The sequence below is a fragment of the Motacilla alba genome, chromosome 3, assembly GCF_015832195.1.
Source record: "Motacilla alba alba isolate MOTALB_02 chromosome 3, Motacilla_alba_V1.0_pri, whole genome shotgun sequence".
Classification (NCBI taxonomy): Eukaryota; Metazoa; Chordata; class Aves; order Passeriformes; family Motacillidae; genus Motacilla; species Motacilla alba.
In genome coordinates this window covers 57,013,284-57,032,935 of record NC_052018.1, presented here as the reverse complement: position 1 = coordinate 57,032,935, position 19,652 = coordinate 57,013,284, and the positions used below count along the sequence as shown (strand labels likewise).

Below are 19,652 nucleotides of genomic sequence, written 5' to 3'. Positions count from 1 at the left end.
CCGGTGGCGGGGCAAGGGATGGGTGCAGGAATGGCCCCCACTTCCCTGCACCGGGAAAGACCCAGCTTCCCAAAGTGGCGACCTGGGCCTGCGTGGCCGTAACTGCGCTTCTCGAACACGTTGCCCATTGCTTGAGATTGTACCCCGAGTTCTGGAGGAAGGCTGCAAATTCCAAGACCAATCTCGCGTTCTGAGATGGCAAAAGATGAAGAAGCTGCTTCCTGGAGAAACTGAGATTCAAGCCGATACTTTAAGCCAAACACTTTTAATGAGAATTACCCTAACTCACGACTGTGATTGCGCTTGATAATAGCACCATTGTATGGTGTGAAGGTCTCTGAGTTGTAACTGTTCCCATTATCCTACCACTTTTCGATGGCCAGGTTAAGTGGTGATGCTTGTAGGATAGGGGGAAATCTTGCTACAGTCTGAGGGAAAACCTCAGGGAGTGGTGGGGAGATGGGGAACCTGCAAGGCTCAGGATGAGCATGTAATGATTCGTAGGGCATAGGCTTCTTGTATTTTGACAAGCCTTGTCAAAATCTAAGTACCTTGTGTGGCCAGGAGCGACCGTCACCACCGGAGTTGTACTTGGCTCCTATGGCAGTGTTCAGAGTTCCCCTGCCAGGTGGTGCCAGGGTCTCACCAGGCCTTCATCCTCCTTTCAATACAATTAGCTCTTAGATGGCTCCTTAAAAGCATTTTCAGGACTACAGCAGTTAAATACAGCCCCAAAGTAGGGTTCCTGCGCGGTCATGCTTGCAGGAGGATGCTTTGAGAAGGCAGAGAAGCTCTGCCGCACCTGTGTGCCGCAGGAGCACTCGGAAAGAAGCCTAAAACAGGATGACGGTAGTTCCGGAAACACCTATTGTTGCTCTTTACCCACTCCCCTTTCCTTTCCGCGCCTTAGTCCCTCTTCCTTACACCCATTCCAGGAAAAGCCGACCCAGGCTCTGGAGGCCGGCATTCCCCAAAGCCCCTTTTCCACGGGCAGAAGTTAAAAGGTGATCCCCCGAGTCGGGGCAGTGTTTTTTCGCGCTGTTTTATGAGACGCGAGTACACACATGCGCCCTTCCCGGGGGAGCTGGCTCTGGGGCGGCTCAGCCGGCGGGGCGGCACGGGCCCCGCGCTCGGCGCTTCCGCCTGACCCCGCCGCCGCCGGGCGGAATTCCCGCGGCCGCTTCCGCGGGAAGCGCCGCCCCTCGCGCATGGCGGCGCCCGGGTGTCCCTGAGCCGAGGGAGGGGAGTGGCGGCCGCCCGGGGCTGTGGCGGGTCCGGCTCCCCATGGCGCTGAGCAGCCGCCTGCTGCTGGCGGCCGGCAGGCTCCGTGCAGCGGGTAAGCCCAGGGCTCGCCGTGCCGGCCTTTCCCGGCGGCGGCTCCGCGCTCCCGGGGCCATCCGGCGCCCGGGTGTCTTGGCGGTGCTGCTGTGCCAAGGATGAAGGGTTTATACCGTGTTGTTTGGTAGCGCTGCCTCTGGTTTCTTGTGTACTTCGCTTTCAGTGTTTTGTAAAGCTTTGGACCTAGGGATCTCTTAGTCACGCTTGAGTTTATATTTTATATACGAGTTTAGAAACGGTGTTAGTATAACTTGCAGTTCACCTCATAAATTGGGGAAACAGGTTGAGGTCTTGTCATTCGTCTGTTAAGTGCTTAAAAAAATAAAAGCAAGATGATTCTGCCGTGCTGACTTCTGTAAGCTGTGTCATTTTGTACTGTATCCATTCTACTGTCTCCACTACGTGTCTTTTTAATCTTTGGTATTTTTTATCTGCTCTCCCCCCCAAGGTGTTCATTTTGCATCAACTACAGCCAGTCTCAAAACTGAGACTGAAGTGGACACAAGTGAAAATGAGGTTGTCTCCCCAAACTTCACTAACAGAAATCCTCGGAACTTGGAGCAGATGGCCCTGGCTAGGAAGGAGCGTGGCTGGAAGACAACGTGGCCAAAGCGTGAGTTCTGGAACAGGTGAGTCAGGAAATTACTGCCAGAAATGAAGACTCAAAAAAAAAAAAACAAAACAAAAAAACCCCCCCACAAAAAAAAAAAACGGCACACACAAAAAAAAAAACCCAAAAACCAAAAAAGCCCAAAACAAACCCAGAAACCTGCATACAAAACATGTATTTTGGGTTGCTGAATCACTTAGCACATTAGTGTTTCTTAATCAGCAGGCATCCTCTGTGTTCAGAGAAGAGTGGACTAGTAGCACATGAAAGCATGTGTAGTCAAGATTTTTCCATCTATTGTTAAGGCAACATAATGTTACTTAAGCAACAGATTTTTAACTCTTTTTAACTCTAAGGGATTCTCTCACTCCTGTGCTTAACATGCTTCATGGTTTTATTTGAGGCACCATAATAGTCTGTTAGTGGGTTTTGTTTTGTTTTGATTTACTTATTCGCTGGAAAATAAGTTCATTTTAAGCTGGTATTTCAAAGTTCTTTATTTTGTTCTTGCGGGGAGAACCCCATCCAGTTTGTTCATACCAGGAAAGCCGATACTCTATCAGTGCAATAAGAAATAATTGTTCCTAATAAATATTCTGCTGTTCTGTGTGGAAGGTTATGAGGTACTTTCAGACCACTTGCAGAGCTCAACAAGTTGCTGTATCAGCTCAAGCTTTTAAGGGACTGCATAGTGACCCTAAAGTTCCATATCTGTTGGAGCAGTTCCCCTCATATGTACCTTTTCTACACTGTGCAAATGTGCAGTGCTTGATTTGGAGTGGGTGCTGGTCCAAGGCAAGGTAGGACTGTGGCCCTGAGTAACTGATGAGAAGTTGCTCTTGGAATTTCACTCTTCTGAGCTAGCAGTAGGCGTTGCGTGAGTCGACACAGGCAGGCTGCCGGAACAACCACAGAACTATGGCTGAAATGCAAACAGTACACTTAATTTCATTGCCTTGCTGACTGAAGGATCCCAAAGCAACACCCAGGTGGAGACATAGGTGAGAATGCAGGCACTGCTAGGCCTAGTCTGTGCAAGTGGTGAGCCCGCTGTTGGCACCCATTTATTAGGGGCATTTAGGTTTACCATCATGCTATGGTCACCCCTGTGCTTTTTATGATCTCTGAGCTTTTATAGTCTGTCTGTCAAAAGAGGGAGCTCAAGCATATCCGTGAGAGAGCCTCCAAGGCTCTTCAAACACTTATGTTTTTTCCCCACAGAGATTCTACTTCTCAAAACAGTCAGAGGATAAACAGCAGTAGGCATAATAAATGGGGTTTCCCACAATGTTATTCTCCAGGACTTGGCATTCCAGCTGCAAGGTCACTTGAGCGAATCCTCCTCACCATTTTTCCGCTTTTAACCCTTTCCTTCCAACATAAGTCCTCTTTTGTGTCTTACTAAGCAAAACTCGTAATATAATGTAATATATTAATGCATTCAATTTTATTTCATAAAGGGAGTAATTTAAGCATTTGACTCTGTTCTCTGGAAAAGACATTATAATCCTCTTTTACTTCTTTCCTGCACTCAGATTACGGCTTGAGCGGACACAGCAATACGTAGAAGCCTTTGTTGAGCGCTCCAACGGGGATGTTGTGGTATCTGCCTCCACCCGAGAGTGGGCCATAAAGAGACACTTGTACAGCCCCAAGGGAGTAGCCGCATGCAGAAACCTTGGCCGTGTAATGGCACAGCGCTGTTTGGAAGCAGGAATCAACTTTGTGAACTTTAAAGCCATTATCCCCTGGGAACACCGCTGTGACTCGGCAAGTACCCATCTACTTATTCCTTTGGCCCTTCTTTCCTTTTTAGGCATTAATTTTACTTCTCTTCACCTCTAATTTTCTTATATGGCTTGACAATCCCTCCTTGCAACACTCAGAAGGGCTTTGACAAGCTGCAGTTCCTGCTACTATGCTTCCATGAGGCTGTTAACCTCTGCCCCTCCATATAACATGTTCCCACTGATATTTAAGTCTTGCTGACTTTCTTTTGTATTTATTTGTGTCTATCTTTTAAACAAGATTCAGGAATTTGAGAAAGCTATGAAGGAGGGTGGTGTTGTTCTGCATGAGCCACGAAGAATCTACCGGTAAAATGGACATTGTTGGGAAGACTTTCCAAGAAACAAGGATCACTTCTTTAGGTTTGTGTGCTGGCAAAGGGAAGATCCAGAGCTGGAAAAAGTTAGAATGTGACATCTTATAATAAAATATTTTCAAATGGATAGGAGTGTGTCATAGTCTTTATTCTAAAATGATCAACACCTTTAATGCTAGAATAAACTTACCATAGTTCAGCTTGACAGAATTTATTAATAATTCAACGTTTTAAAAACATATTTTTATTTTTAATATTTGATTTTGTTTGTTCCAGCCTGAACTCTGGAAATCCTTTGATATTTGACCCCTGTACACTGCCAGTCTAAGCTAGCAAAGTGTAGACATTACATTGTTTAGAACTGTGATAAAATGATGAAGATGCGCAAAGTCTTAGTGAAAATATTAAACTCCCCCATCTCATCTTTGCACCTTTCTTGCAATCCTGAGATTCTAACTGCTTAACCACATGGATGGGGTCTAGAAGGGAAGCTGCAGAAATTCGTGCTATAGGGAATAAGAAGCCCCATTCTCCCCTTGTGTGTCTGTCTGCTGCTTGGCAGAGGCTCGTGCTGTCAGCGTCTGCCTGATGGCTCCGCAGAGCTCCCAGCCACGGCCAGGGTGTGAAATCCCCACAGAAAGTGTGTTGGAACCTTCTGACAGGCACGTTCAGGGAGGCCAGCCTGGGCAGTGCAAGTCCAGTGCCTGTGTCCCGGTGCTGTGCCTGCTGCCTCGTGTGCGCGTGCTCTGGGGCAGGAGAAGGGAACGCCAAGGGTCTGTCCCGGGGTTCAGCAGCGTGCGGATTGTGCCCAGCCCGGTTCTGACATCTCTATTAAATCCTCAGACATAATGAAAAAAACCACTATTTTACTGGATTTTTACCGAGTTGTTGGTTCATATTAATAACAACTCTCAGATAGTGACGGCTTCTGTGCGATCTGTATTTCCGCCAGACGCGCACTGGGAGCTGCCCCTGCGCTCCCTTGTGAGCGGGGGCTGTGCCGGGCGCCTTCGCAGCCTCTCCAATTTCCAGCCTAAACCTCCCTCCCAGTCCTTCGTTCCCACCGCCTGGGTCACGCTGGAAGCTCCCGCGGCGCTGCCTTTCCCATCCCTTAGTGCGGATCGGGCCCGCCCCGCGGGGCAGCGCCGGGCACGCAGGCGCGCCGGGCCGGGCCGAGCCGGGCCGCGGGAGGGCGGCGATGGAGGTGGGCGCGGAGGGCTTTGCCCAGCGCCTGCCGCGCCTCAGGCGCCGCATCCTCCGCGCCGCATTCGTGGGTGAGCCTCGGGGGCGCCTCGTCTGGCCCCCAGTGCTGCCCTCGGCCCCCGCCCGGCCGCGCAGGGGGCGGCTGGCCCCTGCCCGACCGGGGGACCCGGGCGCTGAGGGGTATTGCAGCCCATAATGGCGGTGCTGCGCCCAGAGCAGCGAGCACTGAGGCGCGGGGATTCAAACGGGGAACGGGAACGCTAGCCGCGGTGCTGGCCTCCGCTCGGCCGGCTGGGGACCAGGGGTGTCAGGGATTCGGGGTGGGGACACGAACACAGCACAGCATTCGGGGTGAGGCAGGCCCCTCCGGAGGGGCGCGGGGGAGGTGTCCCTACCTCCTCTGCCACAGGAATGAGGCGGTGGAGGTGTGAGCCCCACAGCTTTTCTCTTGAGCCTGCTTCCTGTGATTTGACAAAGATTATGGTGAAGAGAACTGTGTGAGAGACCCCCGTCCTGGTGGTGGTGAAGCGTATGCCTCAAATTCAGATTCTCATATGTTCTTTCCGCTTCAACAGCCCTTGATATGGAGTTTACTGGTTTGCATTCAACTTCCCTTCAAAACAACGAGCCCAGGTAAAGCTGTTGGACTTGAAATGTGAGGGAGACTTGTTGCTCTAGCCCTGTGAGAACAACCTGTGCATAGCAAGCCTTCTTGTGTCTACTCTCCCCATTTCTGGTTTTGTTCCTAGCCTGTTTGACTCCCCTGCAGAGCGGTACGTGAAGGCCAGGCAGAGTGTTCAGCGCTTCGCTCTAGTTCAGCTCGGTAAGTGCGGCTCTGACACGGAAAGTGATCTCCCGAGGTCCTGCAGGTAACTGGCCTTTTGCTAACAGGTGCATCCTGCAGGTGGCTCTGGCCTTAATTCACTCATCCCAGAGACATTTGCTTGTTGGGTTTCCCCCGCTCTGATGTTTAACACTATCAGCTTTTTAATAAATAAAGTCGGGTGGGCTATATCGTTTTTATGGGTCTAAAGTTGACCATATTTAAAAGTCATAGTTAAAAATACAAGGCTTTAAAATCAGAGGATGCAAGCAAGAAGCATATGACAGCAGCTCCTGTTCAAAGCTGTGTCATTTGATGCAGTGCATTATGAGTAAGGGGACTGTGAGGAAAATTAAGGCTGCTATTTCTGTTATTCCTAAAATAACAAGTCAGCATGAGAACGGGTCCGTAGAGGAGAGCTATTGACACTTAAGAACCAGTAGGGAGTCAAGAAGCCAGCTTGAAAACAGTTTTAAATCTTGTTCAAAGTCTTGGGGTATGTAAGATCTTCCTGTGCCTTTTAGGGTTTAACAGAAGAAAAAAGAACTTGAGAAGTAAAACCCATATTTCAGTCCTCTGTGGTGCCCAGCTTGTTCCAAACACTATTGTAGTGTAGTTGGACCCACATACTCATCTGTGTATGCACAGTCAGAGACTCATCACCATCTCACTTCTTGCCTATTGCTCAGTCTATTTGTTGTTTAATTCAGATTTGACTCATTTTCACACATAGCACTGAAAGCTTGTCCTGTTCAGCTCCCAGGAATCCAGGGAGTGGCCTGGCAGTTGGTGTTAGGATTGGCACAGTGACATTCCTGAATGGAAAGCATGTATTTCTTTAGGGGTTCCCCACATCCCTCATCTAATTTGCACGCTATCAGTAGACGTCCAGCTAAACGCTGCCATCTCAACAGAGGTTTCTTTCTTGCAGGGCTGGCAATATTCTCAAAAGAAAATTCAAACAAGTAAGTAAAAAAGCAGTTTTCTGTTGCGATGAAGATAGCGCAGTAGAGATTTTATACATAATTCCCTTTGGATGGAGTTATTTCTTGTCATTATCTTCTAGAGATATTTTTCTCTTCATTTTAGGTATGTGGTGCATTCATACAACTTTTTTCTCTTTCCCTCAACACTGGGAATAAGGGATGTCGAATTCACCCTCTCTGCATCTAGTATTCAGTTCCTGTCTCATTATGGCTTTGACTACAATAAGGTATGTAATCTCTGCCAGAAATGCAGAACAGAGGAAACCTGTGCAACTGCAGAAGAAATCAGATTAGTATCCCTAAATGTTAACGTTTCTGGGGCAAATAGCATCTTCCTAAAGTATGAATGCATCATGCAGTTCATTATCAATAGGGGTAGTGAGTGCTGTTTTTTCTGAACTAATGTAAAGGCAATAACCACATCCTTAGCAGCCTCAGATTCTCCTGCCTCAGAAAACCCCCAAAACCTTATCTTTGGTGAGCTAAGGATTTGCTAAACAAACCCTGGTGGGTGTCTTTACTATCCATGAAGGTGCAGAAGTATCAGTTTACCAGCATCTTATATATTGCCACATTTCCCATAAAATTCAGACTCTGTCATCCCATAAAAGTACTGTTTTGCAATTCTGGGCAGGAACCATCTGACTTCTTGACTCTTAGAAGCATCTTATTAAAGGAAAAGTAAAAGAAGAGCAAAAAATTTCATTACAGTTGACAAATACCCTTTTCTTTCCTCCATACCTGTTGGATTGCTTACAGTTTGTTTGTCCTGACTAATCTGCTAATTCTCTAATGTGCTCTGAGAAAATCCAGGGAAATGTAACCAACCTGGCATTTTATCTCCCCTCAGTTCCTCAAAGATGGAATCCCTTACATGAATGAGGTACAGGAGAAGATCCTTAGGCAGCACCTCTCAGCAGGTACCTGGAAAGTCTGCAGGTGAGCGCTTCTCAGAGAGGTGTCTCTTCAGTACTGTGCTCAGCTTCACTCAGATCACATTTCGTAGAAATACTGAAACCTGTCAGGCTGAACACCTCGCTGCCAGCTGTTCCAGCATGCCATGGTGTCTGAAGGAATACTGAGATCACAGGATATTATGTGGAGAGTTGGGTGCATGTGAAGCTTCACCTGAAGAAGCTTTTGCATTCCTACAGCAAGGCACAAGGCTTCACCTATGAAGAGTACGTCTCACACTGCCTCTTTCCCCTCATCCAGCACTAGTAATGCAGACAGGGATGTCCTGAAGAAAGCTATTGATGAAGTGACCTCTTGGATAGTTGCAGCAAAAGAAGAGGATACTATGATTCTTCAGGATCTGAGTGGTATGAAACAGTGCCTCTCTTAGGTGTCTGTGGGCTCTTGAGTGGCTTCATCATTTCTTGTGAACTTCTGGGGCTATAACTGTCTTTTCTTCTGTTAAACTGCTCTATTGAGAGGGAAAGCACCAGTACCCATCCTGCACTACAGCTCTTTACCCCAGCTTCACCTCCTGTCAGGAGTTCATCTCTAGGCTCTTCTGCTCTGCTCTGTTGGGGTGTTGGGTCTTTCTGAAGCAGAAGCGGATGTCTGGATGCTGGAGCATGCTTTGTTGTAATTAACTTCCATTTTGTGCTTTTTCTGAGCAGCAGCTAGAGAATTTTTAGTTACTCTGAATCAGGATAACGTTTTACATGTTTTAAATCCTGGGTCATTTGGGGTTTTTTTTTGTTTTCTTCCCCTTCTTTCAGACTTGAATCCCTCTTGTCAGAGCAACAGGGAGCTGCAGGGAGCCACATATATGCCAGTGGGAATAAATAGGTCACTTACCCCCTGTGTTAGGTTTTGGGAGCACTGTAGCAGAGCTGAGGAACTTCTGTGCTGACTTGAAGAACAGGGAATATTTGCAGGGAATAATTTGTAGGTTTACTCACAGAACTGAAAACTTCATATTCTAGGTCAGGGAATATAATATAGGAAAGGTTAGGAAGAACAGAGTATTCAAGGCTTTGTCTGTTGAGTTTTTGCTGAGTATGCAATAGGGGGGTTGGAGACTGTGCTGTGCTTTTTATCTGCTTTGTCATCTAGATATGATACTGATATTTTAATAGAGTCTGGCACTGGTGAGCACCTGTGATAAGAAAGACATTTATTTAAGTAAGCAAGAAGACTGATTCAGGTGTCTCTTTTCATGCTATTCAGAAGAGGACTGGGTTAGTTCCTTGTCAGCTGTGGGGGAAAATGCATTGGTACCCTTTGTGTGCTTGGCTTCTGGGTCTGTTGCTCTGAAACTGTCCCAAACCAGAGAGTATCTTAGAGCATCTTTTTCAGAGTAGTAGCCTTCCTCCCTCTTCAGTTAGTCTTTTCCTTTCCTCCATGTCCTTACAAAAGCTCATTTGCCTGAAATTTTCACTGTGATTTTTAGGGTTTTTTGTGTTTTGTTTATTTCTGTGGGTTTGTGGTTTTATTGTTGTTTTCTTGGGATTTTGTGTGTGTGTGTCTGTGTCTGTGTTTTTGGTTTGTTTTGTTTTCTTTCAGTCATTGTGTGTGGTAATGTACCAGGATCATATGTTGAGGAATATTTTCTGTATGTTGGGAGAGAGACATGTCAGTCTGTCTGTCTAGAGGAATGGTGTGTTTTCCTTAATGGGCTTGTCTGCACAAATTTCCACTGTCTTTTTTTTTGTGTGTCATAGGCTATCATATGATTGAAGTCCAGCTGGTTCTGAGGCAGGCTCTTGAAAATGTTTGGACAGAGCCTCTTGGAGACAAGAAGGTAAGATGGAAATGTGGACCTTTTGAAAGGAGGATTTCTCTCTGGGCAGATAGAACTGGCATTCTTGCAGGGACTCTGAAATGTTCTTGTGCTTTTAATGAAAGGGTCAAGGAGCAGAAGACAATGACAAAGGAAATGTTGATTGTGGGATCCTAAGAAAAGGGATACAGAAAACTGAGCAACTCTGGTTTCTGTTCGTCCTGTAAACCCAAAATCCTTTTAAATGGAAGTGCTTGTCCTTGGAGCACTTCTGGAGGCATCCTCTCTGTGTCTTCAGACTTTATTAAGTCCCTCCTTCAATACCTCCACAAGAATGTACAGTTTTAGCATTTTCTGTGGTTTTCCTTTGCTGACTGCCGTGAAATTGCTTTGAAGACTTTTACCCTGTGATTTGCTGTTTTGCTAATCGCTACTGGTATTTTACATTCAGTACAATATTTTCTGTAGTAAAACTATGGTTGTAGACTTCTCAAACTATGGGTTATGGGTATGATATCAGTCAGTTGCTTAGAATTAGCTTACAGAAATCTTTTCTTTGCATTAGTCCTGCTTTGGTCTGATAACCAATGCCTCCAGAATGTCAGGTGTACCCAGCCTTCTCATCTGAAGCCTTGCCTTTAGGGACTCAGCTTATATGATTGCTGTTTGTTTCTGGGGTTTTGGTACCGTGAACTTAACATATCAACTTACGTATGAACTTACCATCAAGTTAAATTGAATTAGGTTAATTTGTGCTCAGGAAAGCCCTTTGGTAGGAATCGTCCTCTTAAGTAGAGAAGCACAATTAAGACTCATTTTGAGCAGGCCTGTTTCGTTGCTGGAACACTGATCACCATATGGAAGTGAGACAGTCCGTAGCTCCCAGGGGATGCAGTTTTTCTGTCCTTCAGTGCCTTGAAGCTGAACTTGACCTCAGCATTACTGAGCCCCAGTAAGCAATGTACATGCAACTAACATGGGAGGCTGAGATACTCAGTGACTGTTCTTTTCAGGTAATGGTGAAAAAAGTGAGTCCAGAGCATCGTCAGCTTCTGGAGAACTCTTCTTATGACCCCTGTCAGAAAAAGCTCATTCTCCTGTCTGCCCGGGGCTTCACCAACCTCTTCCAAATACTTGTTAAAGTCAAGAAGGTAAAATGCCTTAACCCTACTCTTATTTTTCCTCTCTTTTTAATTTTGCTGTGTTAAATGCAATATTAAAAACCCTAGTGTTACAGTTTGAGTCACCATCTAAGAAAGCGGAGCAGATTCTTTCCTTTTGGGCAAGCTGTGCTTTTCAGCATGCGTCAGACCAGTTTATTGGACCATGTAGACCATTGGTCTGACTTTGTGTGGAAATTCTTACATTCTGTATGCAGCTTATCAAATGGATTTCAGTTTTAGAGGACTATGGGTGATGTGCAGCAAAGACTGTCCTTGCCCTTGCGAGTGAGCATATAAATCTGATGGCTGGAACCTTGTTCAGCTGAACTCTGAACCCACTTAGCTCCTTGGGTCCACTGAAAATAGAATGCTGCTGAGACAATACCCTCTCAGGGAGTCCACAAGTTTGATTTTCTGAAGGCAGTGGTTCCTCCTGCGAGCCTTGCAGCCTGACTGAGTCCTATGTGACTATGGATGTTGTCTGCATTACGGAAAGGGTTACAGCTGTTGAGTGTGACTGTGTTGTTTACCTCTGAGCTCTCTTCAGAAGTGTGCTCCAATGGGCTGTTATGTTTATATTCCTCCCGCAGCCCCTGGTGGGACACAACATGCTTATGGACCTTATGCATCTTCATGACAAGTTCTACAGGCCCCTCCCAGGTACTGCTGTGCGTAGCTGCTGCCGGGCTGCTGCCTTTGCGCTGGGGGTGGAACAGGAGGTGCAGTGGCAATTTGCCACCACAGACACCTTGCAGGGCTTAGCCAGCAGCAGGGCTGGTTGCCTCTTCTGAGTTCTAAATGCTGGAGAGGGCATCATTGCCTGCTGTCACTTCTCTTTCCCATTACTTTGCGGTTGCAATGGATTTTCCCCAGTTCCCTGATGCCTTTCTCCACATGTGCTTTGCTTTCAGAAAGCTATGAGGAGTTTAAAAGGAACATTCACAACCTGTTTCCTGTCATCATAGACACCAAGACTGTAATAAAATATATGCAGAAGGTGAGATGCACAGGTCTTTTTGTTTGAAGTTTTAACTTGTGTTTCAACCAAGAGAGAGGATTTCTTTCCTCAGTGCTCTGTGATAATAGCAGAACTGCAAACAGTTCTCAGTGTTGCCTTGGGAAGTTCTAATTTTAGATCTCGTTTAATAAATTGGCAATGTGAGTAATAGAACTCACCATAAGGTCTGTCGTGGTTGGTTTTCTAATACATTCTTCTTTTATAGAAATATCTGTTTCCTCGAGTATCTAGTCTTTTGGACGCATATGCGGTTTTGTGCAGGTAGGTGGTGGCTAATAGAGCTTTCAGCAATCCTGTGTCTTCTTTGGAAAGATATTTCACAGTCAGCCATTTCCCGTGTTCCCATTCTCAAATGCTTTTCAATTGGATCCTTGTCTTTCTAAATTTAAGAGCAAAGGATTTGCATATCTTTCTTATAACGGAATTGAGTTGTAAATTGTGTTGTAAATTATTTGTTCTGAGTCACTTCTCACATTGAATTGCCATTATTACATTGGTCGCAAATTAGGTTTGCATACAACTGTACACTCAGCTTGAGAATTATATTGAAATGAGTAAGATGCAGTTGTTGGTGAATATACATCCTAATTTCAAATGCCTTGTCCTAAGAGAGGGCTGCACTGATCCCAAAGCAGCAACTAAAGACAATGTTCAAATGGAGCACATGAGTAGATGTTGTACCTCATGAGCGTAGTCATGATGTGGTAGGAGACTTCCTTCACACTTCTTTTGTGAATTAATTTTTTTGCATGTCAATTTTGCTAAGGAAAGGAAAATTTTGCCTGTTTCCCATTACCCCCTAGTCCCAAGAAGGAGATGCAAAATTAGTATTTTTTTAAAAACAGTACTGGGATTCTGAGGGTTTGTTTATTAGCAGTTTCAGACTGCATATTCTGCTTGATTGTTCTTTGTTTTATTTCAGTAATTCCAGGGGTATCTGTTTAACCTCCAGGGTTCCCTATTCAAATAGAACCATCTAGCAAACCTCTTTGCAGTCTTAGTTCTGCTCTTTTTTTTTTTTTTTTTTTTTTTTTTTATGCAATTAGAACAAATTTGCTGATTACAAGGTTTGAGTGAGGGAAGAGACTAAGAAGGTATTTAGGAGTTAGTTTTCAGGAAGCAAACTGGTAGATAATAATCTAGTAAGTATTTTGGCCTTTTCCTGGAAGCCTACCAAAGTTCATTTTAAAGTCTCCAGTAGCTTTTTCTGAAATGAAGCTACAGGTCACTAGAGAACAGTAACTTTTCTCTAACATACTGAGGAAAGACAAAAATATCACACATCCACTTGTCTTCAGCAGCAACCTGAATCCCAAAGGTCCACCGTGCCCTGTTATAGCTCTTGCAAGTGGCTGCTCAAGATACGGTATGTTCTTAAGCAAATCTTCAGAGTCAGATAGATCAAAAGAGGTTTGTTGTACTCTGTGGGTGACCACATACAAAGCATGAGGGAATGCCAGTGGGACTGCTGAATTTGCCCAGAGCTGCTGATACACATTTTTGTCCAGACCCAGGGCCTGGGCTCCCAAAATGTGTGTTCTCCATGGCCTTGGTAGCTGCTGAGGGAAGTGCAGGGCAGGTTTGCCTCATGCTGCTGGTACAGACAGCTTTTACACTGTGTTGGGCTGAACTGAATCTGACTTGGGCTGTGAAGTCAGGAGCCCTTGGAAGGGGCAAGGGGAGGTGGGAAGGTAGCTGTCTTAGAAGGGAAGGTAGAAGGAACTAATGGCAAAGTAGCAGGAGCTTGGTGGCTGGTGTGCAGGGTTAAGTGATGCCTGTGCAGAAGGTTGTGTCCAGGACATGGTGGTGATACTGGCTGTGAGGCAGATGTTTTCTGGCTTCTCCCGGCAGCATCGTGTCCTGCAGCACAGGGCCTCCTGTGTTTGAAATGGTTCCCATACCCTCAATAACATAGACAACACAGTTTGGTTTAGACTTTTATAAAAGTTAAATTTTTTTAATGTGCATCTTGCTAAGCTTTTCAGTCATTCATGTACCTGCTGCTTCTTTTTTGGTGTTGTTTTAAAATGCATGCTAGAAGCACAGACTTTTTACTGAGTGTAAAGCTTTCAGGGTGAGGAAGGAAACAGAGTTGAGGGGAGGGGGAAAAGAACCTTCAGAATAGTGGATCTCACGAATTACGATTCTGCAGCATAGTAGTTTTCACAGCATGCTAGATGTGTTTACTTCTTCCTGATTTTGTTCCACACTTACAGCTGAGAAGAAATTTCCTCATGAGGCAGGCTATGATGCATTTCTCTGTGGTTCAGGTAAAATGCTTCTTAAAAACTCCTTCAGAGTTTGTGTTGGGATTTGGCAATCTTTTCCTTCTCTCTAGATCTATTTGATGCTAAGAAATATTTGTTTATATACAGTCTGTTGCTCTTAGTAACTTAGCTACACTTCAGTGCATTTTTGCTTTCTATGTATTTAGCTGTTTCTCTGGCTTTCTTCTAATGCCGCCTCATTATTCCTTTCTCTAGTTCTTCTGATGTCAGCTCATTTGCTACTGTGCAAATCCACAGAGTGAGTAAAGTTTAAGAGTTGACTGAAAATTGCATTACAAGGGATGTTTTTCCTATGGAAAACAGTCTTCCATTTGCTCTGACCGACTTTTTGTTTCGCAGACTGGTCTTCCTTTTGGACAAAAGAAAGTGTTACTGGAAATGTCATGTCCTAATTAGATTTTTATTTTATAAATCTGAAAGTAGTATTTATGTCAAAGTTTTATGTCAAAGCTGACATTTTAAAAATGAAATCAAGGGCCATGTGATGGCTCAGAGGTTGGGAAATGACATTGTGACTTCTTTATTCTTGAACAAGCTCTCTCAAGTTCAGTTCACTTGGGTAAGGGTCAAATAATTTTCCATTAGTTTCCATTTTTGAAATCTCTGTGAATCAGTGCCTTCAGTTAAGTTCCCTTCCCTTTTCTTGCAGCTTTTTGACTTCTGTAGGAAGATACTGAGATCTGAAATATCTATTCTGTCACTAGTTTAAGAGCTTGAACTGTGTAGCAGTGCAGTACTGGAGAAACACAACTTTGCTCTCTTTTGTTTTCTGATTTAGTGATGCGGTGGAGGCTGAGCCTTCTTTCTCGCAGTATCTCACCGTGTTAGCTGAGCACGTGAACAAAGTGAATTTCATCCGAGGTGGTGTTTCAAGCATTGTGCGTATGAATTGCAGGTCTGTGACCTGTTTGTGGGGTGCATAGGTCAGTGGCCTACTTGATAGCCTCCTTAGAGGAGAGGAATCCACTGGTGATGGGGCCCACCTTGGCAGAAATTGTCGTCGTACAAGTGATGCAGTGGATCTTTTAAAATGGCCAATGAGTTGAATTTCTGCTTTGCACTATGTATTTATGCTGTTATTCTGTAAGATGGCATTAGACAGTTCACATTACTGTTTCTCAGGTAGTTTTTCCATGGTAGTCGTGACAATTTGCTTTTATGACAATATTTAGATGAATCTTGGGGGAAAAAAAAAATTTACACCAACAGCAGTATTATACAACCTGTCATTTATTTATCATGTTCTGCATATTTTCTGATGATATTAATAGTGCTCTGTAGTATTTCCAAATTCAGATATGTCTCAATACTGTACATTTTCCAGAATTTTTCTGGGGAAGATTCTCCTTGCCGTCATCCCCCTGCCTTGGTTGTTCATGTACGAGGCTGGCCAGGGCTGACCGAGAGACAGATTTACCAAGAGTTTAAGGCTCATTGTCGCTTTGATGTCAGACGGCTTTCAAAGAACCAGTTCATTCTGCTCTCCAATAAATACAAGCAGTAAGTGATCAGAAAGTCTTAACTTGGAGTTCTCTTTTCCTCTGATCCAGGCCTTTGTCCCACCCTCTCTCTGCTATGACAGCTCTTGGATAGAAATTGCTGCCCTGAGCTGTGGGGTGCTGTAAGCAGCCTGCGGGCTGAGCTCAAGCCGTGCTTTCATTGCAGCGTCAGGCACGTCCTGCGGGATTACAAGCACCACCCTCACCTGCAGGTCTCCGTCTACCGCCACTGGAGGCACTCGCCGAGCGTGAACTGCCTGCTGCAGTGAGTTGCGGGAGCACGGGAATGGGGCGGGGGAGGGAAGCATTCCTTTCAGGTCCAAGGCCCTAGCACAGCAGCAGCCTGCCTCGTGTTTGCAGTGTCCTCCTGCCAGCTACTCGGAAGCAGGTGCTGGGTGGCTGCTCGTGAGCTTTCAGCTCTGGGTGACTGGACCTTAATCTTGCTCATGGTTAACCCAGGAATGTTACCCTGAGGATAGCACAAAACTACGGATGTGCTGTCACTGCAAAGAGGTTGTAATCTTTGTGAGCTGTAGCGCCAGCTCTAATAAGCTTGGTGAGAGGGAGTCAGAATCTCAGGTGTGGGATGGATGTGGGTTTTTTTCTACAGCTGAGTTGAAAGCTTGGTAGTGGGAGAGAATTCCAGATTCAAAGTGCACTCCTCTTGTGAGGTGGTGACAGTGATGCTCATGAAGGGTGAATTTCTGCCTTGACATGGTTTGAAAAAGAATCTAAGCTCTTAATAAACAAAAAATTAAGCTGTACATATAAGTAGCCTAACAGCATTTTATTATTCTTGTCTCTTAGAATCTCAGGTATTGTGGCACTGTGGTCTCTCTTGGCCTTTGTCCTTGGAGGAGCTCGCAGTTGACTCTAAAGGACTATTGTAGAGATGAGATGTGAGGAACATTGATCTTACTTCTTGTGTTTGTCCATTCTGTTTTGTTTTGTTCAATAAAACAATAAAATGAGAAAAAAAACCCAGAAAAAACCCAAAAATTAATACTGTTTGAATTGTATTCTTGGAAATCTGTTTTTTAAAGGGGGTGTGTTGCTTTGCAGTTTGTGGTATTTTGTAATCTGCTCAAAGCATCATCTCCTCCTGAAGGGGGAGATGATTGTTTCAATGCTTATTTTCTTTGGTCCTGTGTAGGTTCTTCACAGCTATTCATACCTTCAGTTTGTTCCCCCTGCTGGTGCTTGCTGCATAAAATACATTTCTGATAAAGTTCAGGAAGTTATGAAATGAAAGAAGCTATTTTTAGCTTCAGTTGTAAAGCAGGGGAAATGTCACCGTTTACCAAATGAAAATGGGCAGAGTTGATGGAGAAACCACTCTTGAGACTCATGACAGATTCTGGGGAATAGTAAATAATTTGCAGTGCTGTCAGTACAGTATCATGCTCTGGTATTTTCAGTGGCAGTGTAGCTGAGGTTTGACACAGATAAGTGGAATTTATCAGGCTCCAATTTGTGGAGTATACAGAGGTCAGGTGAGTCAGCACACATTTCTGCTTGTTTCTAGTGCTCAGCATGTGAGCAGTCCTTTATCCAAAGTAGCATGAGACATGCTTTGTGGATCAGTTTCTCGTGATATAGCTGGAGTATTTATGAATCCAGGGAATTTGGTCTTCAGAGATTTTTTTTAATTAATCTCTTCTTAAAAATAACCTGTTGATCCAGGGTTTCCATGTAATGGTTCTTAGATGTCATTAGTCAGACTTAATTGGATGGGGCCCATGCTCACCTAATGGGCAGAATCTGCCTTGAATTGACGGTAACGTGGGAGTTGCTGCAGGGGACCTTAAGGCAGCAGTACAGCACTGCAGTGTGCCTGAGGATCACGTGCTCTCTGCTGCTGGGGACCTGCTGCTCTTGAGGGGAGGAGGGCAGCACATCTTCAGATGTGGTTCTTGAGTTCTGCACAGCTGTGGTTTACAGCTCTTATTTCATAAACAAGCTCCTACAAGACAAGTAACTGACTTCTTGATGACCTTTTCTATAACCCTTTAGTGATGGGGTTGTCTGTCACAGTGTTCCCTCAAGTACCAGTGTGTGTCTCCTACTTACTCTGTAATGTTAATTTGTCTTCTAACATCATTAGACACCCCCCTTATGTCAAGGAGAGCACAGGCTCTGTGTTGTGTAGGTTTAGGAAGATTTTCACTGGGTGTTACATCCAGTAGCATGTGTTTTCACATAAAAACACTATTCTTGAGAAACATAATAATACCTTTGTTCTCTGAGGTCTGGATTCAGCTAGCTATTTAAATGTGGGAAGACAAAGCTTCTCTTGCATCTAATCTTTACAGTCTGGGCATCATGAAGATACAGGTGCTGTTACCTGTGAGAAGCCCAGGAGTTTCTAAGAGAGCATGCACTTTGAAGGGACAAAGAAATTCTTCTGTCTTTAAATTTTGTTCCACACATTTTCTTTTCAGAGTGGCAGACACAGACACATAATGACTCAGTTCCCTGCAGTGCCGTTCTCTGTCTTGGTTCACCATCTAGGGAAGCACACTTCCCCATGGACAAAAGTAGAGATCCTCTCACCCTTTTTGGAGAAATAGCCATATGTTTTCCATTTCCAAGAGACAGACACACCTCATGTGGCAACGTGGTGTAGTGAATCAAGAGACTTGACTTTCCTGCTTTAGAGCTGGGAGAAGTGACAATTGCTGTAGAACTACTAGATATTCCTAGTATAAATCAGTTAAGTTCACATACAGAGTAAAAACATGAAGAGATCAGAGTGAATTAAGTATGTTCTGATCTTCCAAGGAAAGATTTTACAGAAACAAGTTGCCTACTCTGATAATGAAGGGCCCCTCACAGCTTAGAGCCTGTTGAAGGGCTCATTGAGACGTACTGGCAGTCACTTCCAATGCAATGTGTTAGCAGGGGGCTAGTCAAACAAATCAGAGCAGAGACATTTGGCCCTGGAACAGAGCAGGAAGTTTTTCTGAGCTGCTGTTGATCAAGACACAATCTTCCTGAATACGTCAATCTGGCCATTCCAACCTCAGCCCTTGCTTTTGCTTCAGACTAGGGAATTCTTACTAATTGAACTTGGAAGTATCCAAAGTTTTTCAGGTTATACCTGTTCTTGCCCGTCTCCTGCAAGGAGATAATTTAGACAGTAGGAGATAATTTAGATTCTTGTGAGGCCAATTCATGGTGGTGCAACCTGACTTATGACTCTGTCCCTGAAGAGATGCATGTTAGAGCTTCTGAGTTGTTCTGAGGGCTGGCAGTTCAGAAAATCAAACCTGTTTCCCTTAGACAGTGGTAAAACCACAGCAGAGTCCTTAGCAGCAGTTACAGCACACCTGCCTCTTAGCTCTGTGAGAAAATTGTACTTCAGCTGCAAGGCTTGAAAGGATAATTCCAACCTTCAATGAAAAAAATGCTAAAATTCAAGTTGTGAAGGTGTACGCTAAAAATATAGCCCTGCAAATGGAACACTGCAGATCAAAATATATTTATTTACACGAACAATTTGATTTTTGATACATTGACTTATTTTGACGTGTTCAAGATTAAATATGTGGGTTTTGATTTACCATCTCCACTCCAATGAGAAGGAATGGAAAAGGCAGAACTATCTATAAATATTCCTTTTTCTTGCTGCATCTCATGGCTTCAGTGGTAATAGGCCAGATTCCCACTGGCACTGGAGGACAGGAGAGCAGGATTTATCTCTCTGAAAAGACACTTTTTCCATATAGAAGAAAATGTTTTATAGTTCTGTGTTTTCAAATGGTGTGAACCAACAGTTCTTCTTCACAGTGTATTTTCATTCAAAAGACATCATAGCAGAAAACCTCGGAAAAGCGAGGTTGCAGATCTCTTGCTGGATGAGCAAAGTGCAACAGCCTGGTGCCAAGTG

At 44.7% G+C, this 19,652-nt stretch overlaps 2 protein-coding genes across 6 annotated transcripts; both read left to right on the top strand.

Moving 5' to 3' along the window:
- Nucleotides 1–1,178: 1,178 nt before the first annotated feature.
- On the top strand, nt 1,179–4,179 carry MRPL18 (mitochondrial ribosomal protein L18). The gene is made up of 4 exons (XM_038132544.1): nt 1,179–1,336; nt 1,787–1,967; nt 3,484–3,718; nt 3,977–4,179. Exons 1-4 carry the CDS (start codon nt 1,285–1,287, stop codon nt 4,046–4,048), a joined length of 540 nt encoding a protein of 179 aa, XP_037988472.1. The 5' UTR covers nt 1,179–1,284; the 3' UTR covers nt 4,049–4,179.
- A 1,035-nt stretch (nt 4,180–5,214) lies between these two features.
- Nucleotides 5,215–16,766, top strand: PNLDC1 (PARN like, ribonuclease domain containing 1). 5 transcript variants are annotated; one of them, XR_005256380.1, is made up of 19 exons: nt 5,215–5,326; nt 5,831–5,888; nt 6,005–6,078; nt 7,010–7,043; nt 7,168–7,291; nt 7,915–8,003; nt 8,280–8,386; nt 9,737–9,816; nt 10,809–10,946; nt 11,549–11,618; nt 11,870–11,955; nt 12,182–12,237; nt 13,275–13,342; nt 14,193–14,246; nt 14,460–14,502; nt 15,043–15,125; nt 15,589–15,764; nt 15,930–16,028; nt 16,571–16,766. XR_005256380.1 is itself a non-coding variant. In XM_038132541.1 (19 exons), the coding sequence occupies exons 1-19, from the start codon at nt 5,251–5,253 to the stop codon at nt 16,632–16,634; spliced, it is 1,593 nt and encodes a 530-aa protein (XP_037988469.1). In that variant the 5' UTR covers nt 5,215–5,250; the 3' UTR covers nt 16,635–16,766. The 5 variants fall into 5 exon arrangements, 3 of the variants coding, with proteins under 3 accessions (XP_037988469.1, XP_037988468.1, XP_037988471.1); XR_005256379.1 differs by having other exon boundaries at nt 15,043–15,159; XM_038132541.1 differs by having other exon boundaries at nt 13,278–13,342; nt 15,043–15,142.
- Nucleotides 16,767–19,652: the final 2,886 nt, after the last annotated feature.

Coding starts and splice junctions, on each gene's coding strand:
- MRPL18 (XM_038132544.1), top strand. CDS start 1,285: ATGGCGCTGAGCAGCCGCCTGCTGCTGGCGGCCGGCAGGCTCCGTGCA. Junction 1,337..1,786: donor CGGCAGGCTCCGTGCAGCGG/GTAAGCCCAGGG, acceptor CTCCCCCCCAAG/GTGTTCATTTTGCATCAACT. Junction 3,719..3,976: donor GGGAACACCGCTGTGACTCG/GCAAGTACCCAT, acceptor CTTTTAAACAAG/ATTCAGGAATTTGAGAAAGC.
- PNLDC1 (XM_038132540.1), top strand. CDS start 5,251: ATGGAGGTGGGCGCGGAGGGCTTTGCCCAGCGCCTGCCGCGCCTCAGG. Junction 7,292..7,914: donor ATGGCTTTGACTACAATAAG/GTATGTAATCTC, acceptor ATCTCCCCTCAG/TTCCTCAAAGATGGAATCCC. Junction 14,503..15,042: donor CTACTGTGCAAATCCACAGA/GTGAGTAAAGTT, acceptor TTTCTGATTTAG/TGATGCGGTGGAGGCTGAGC.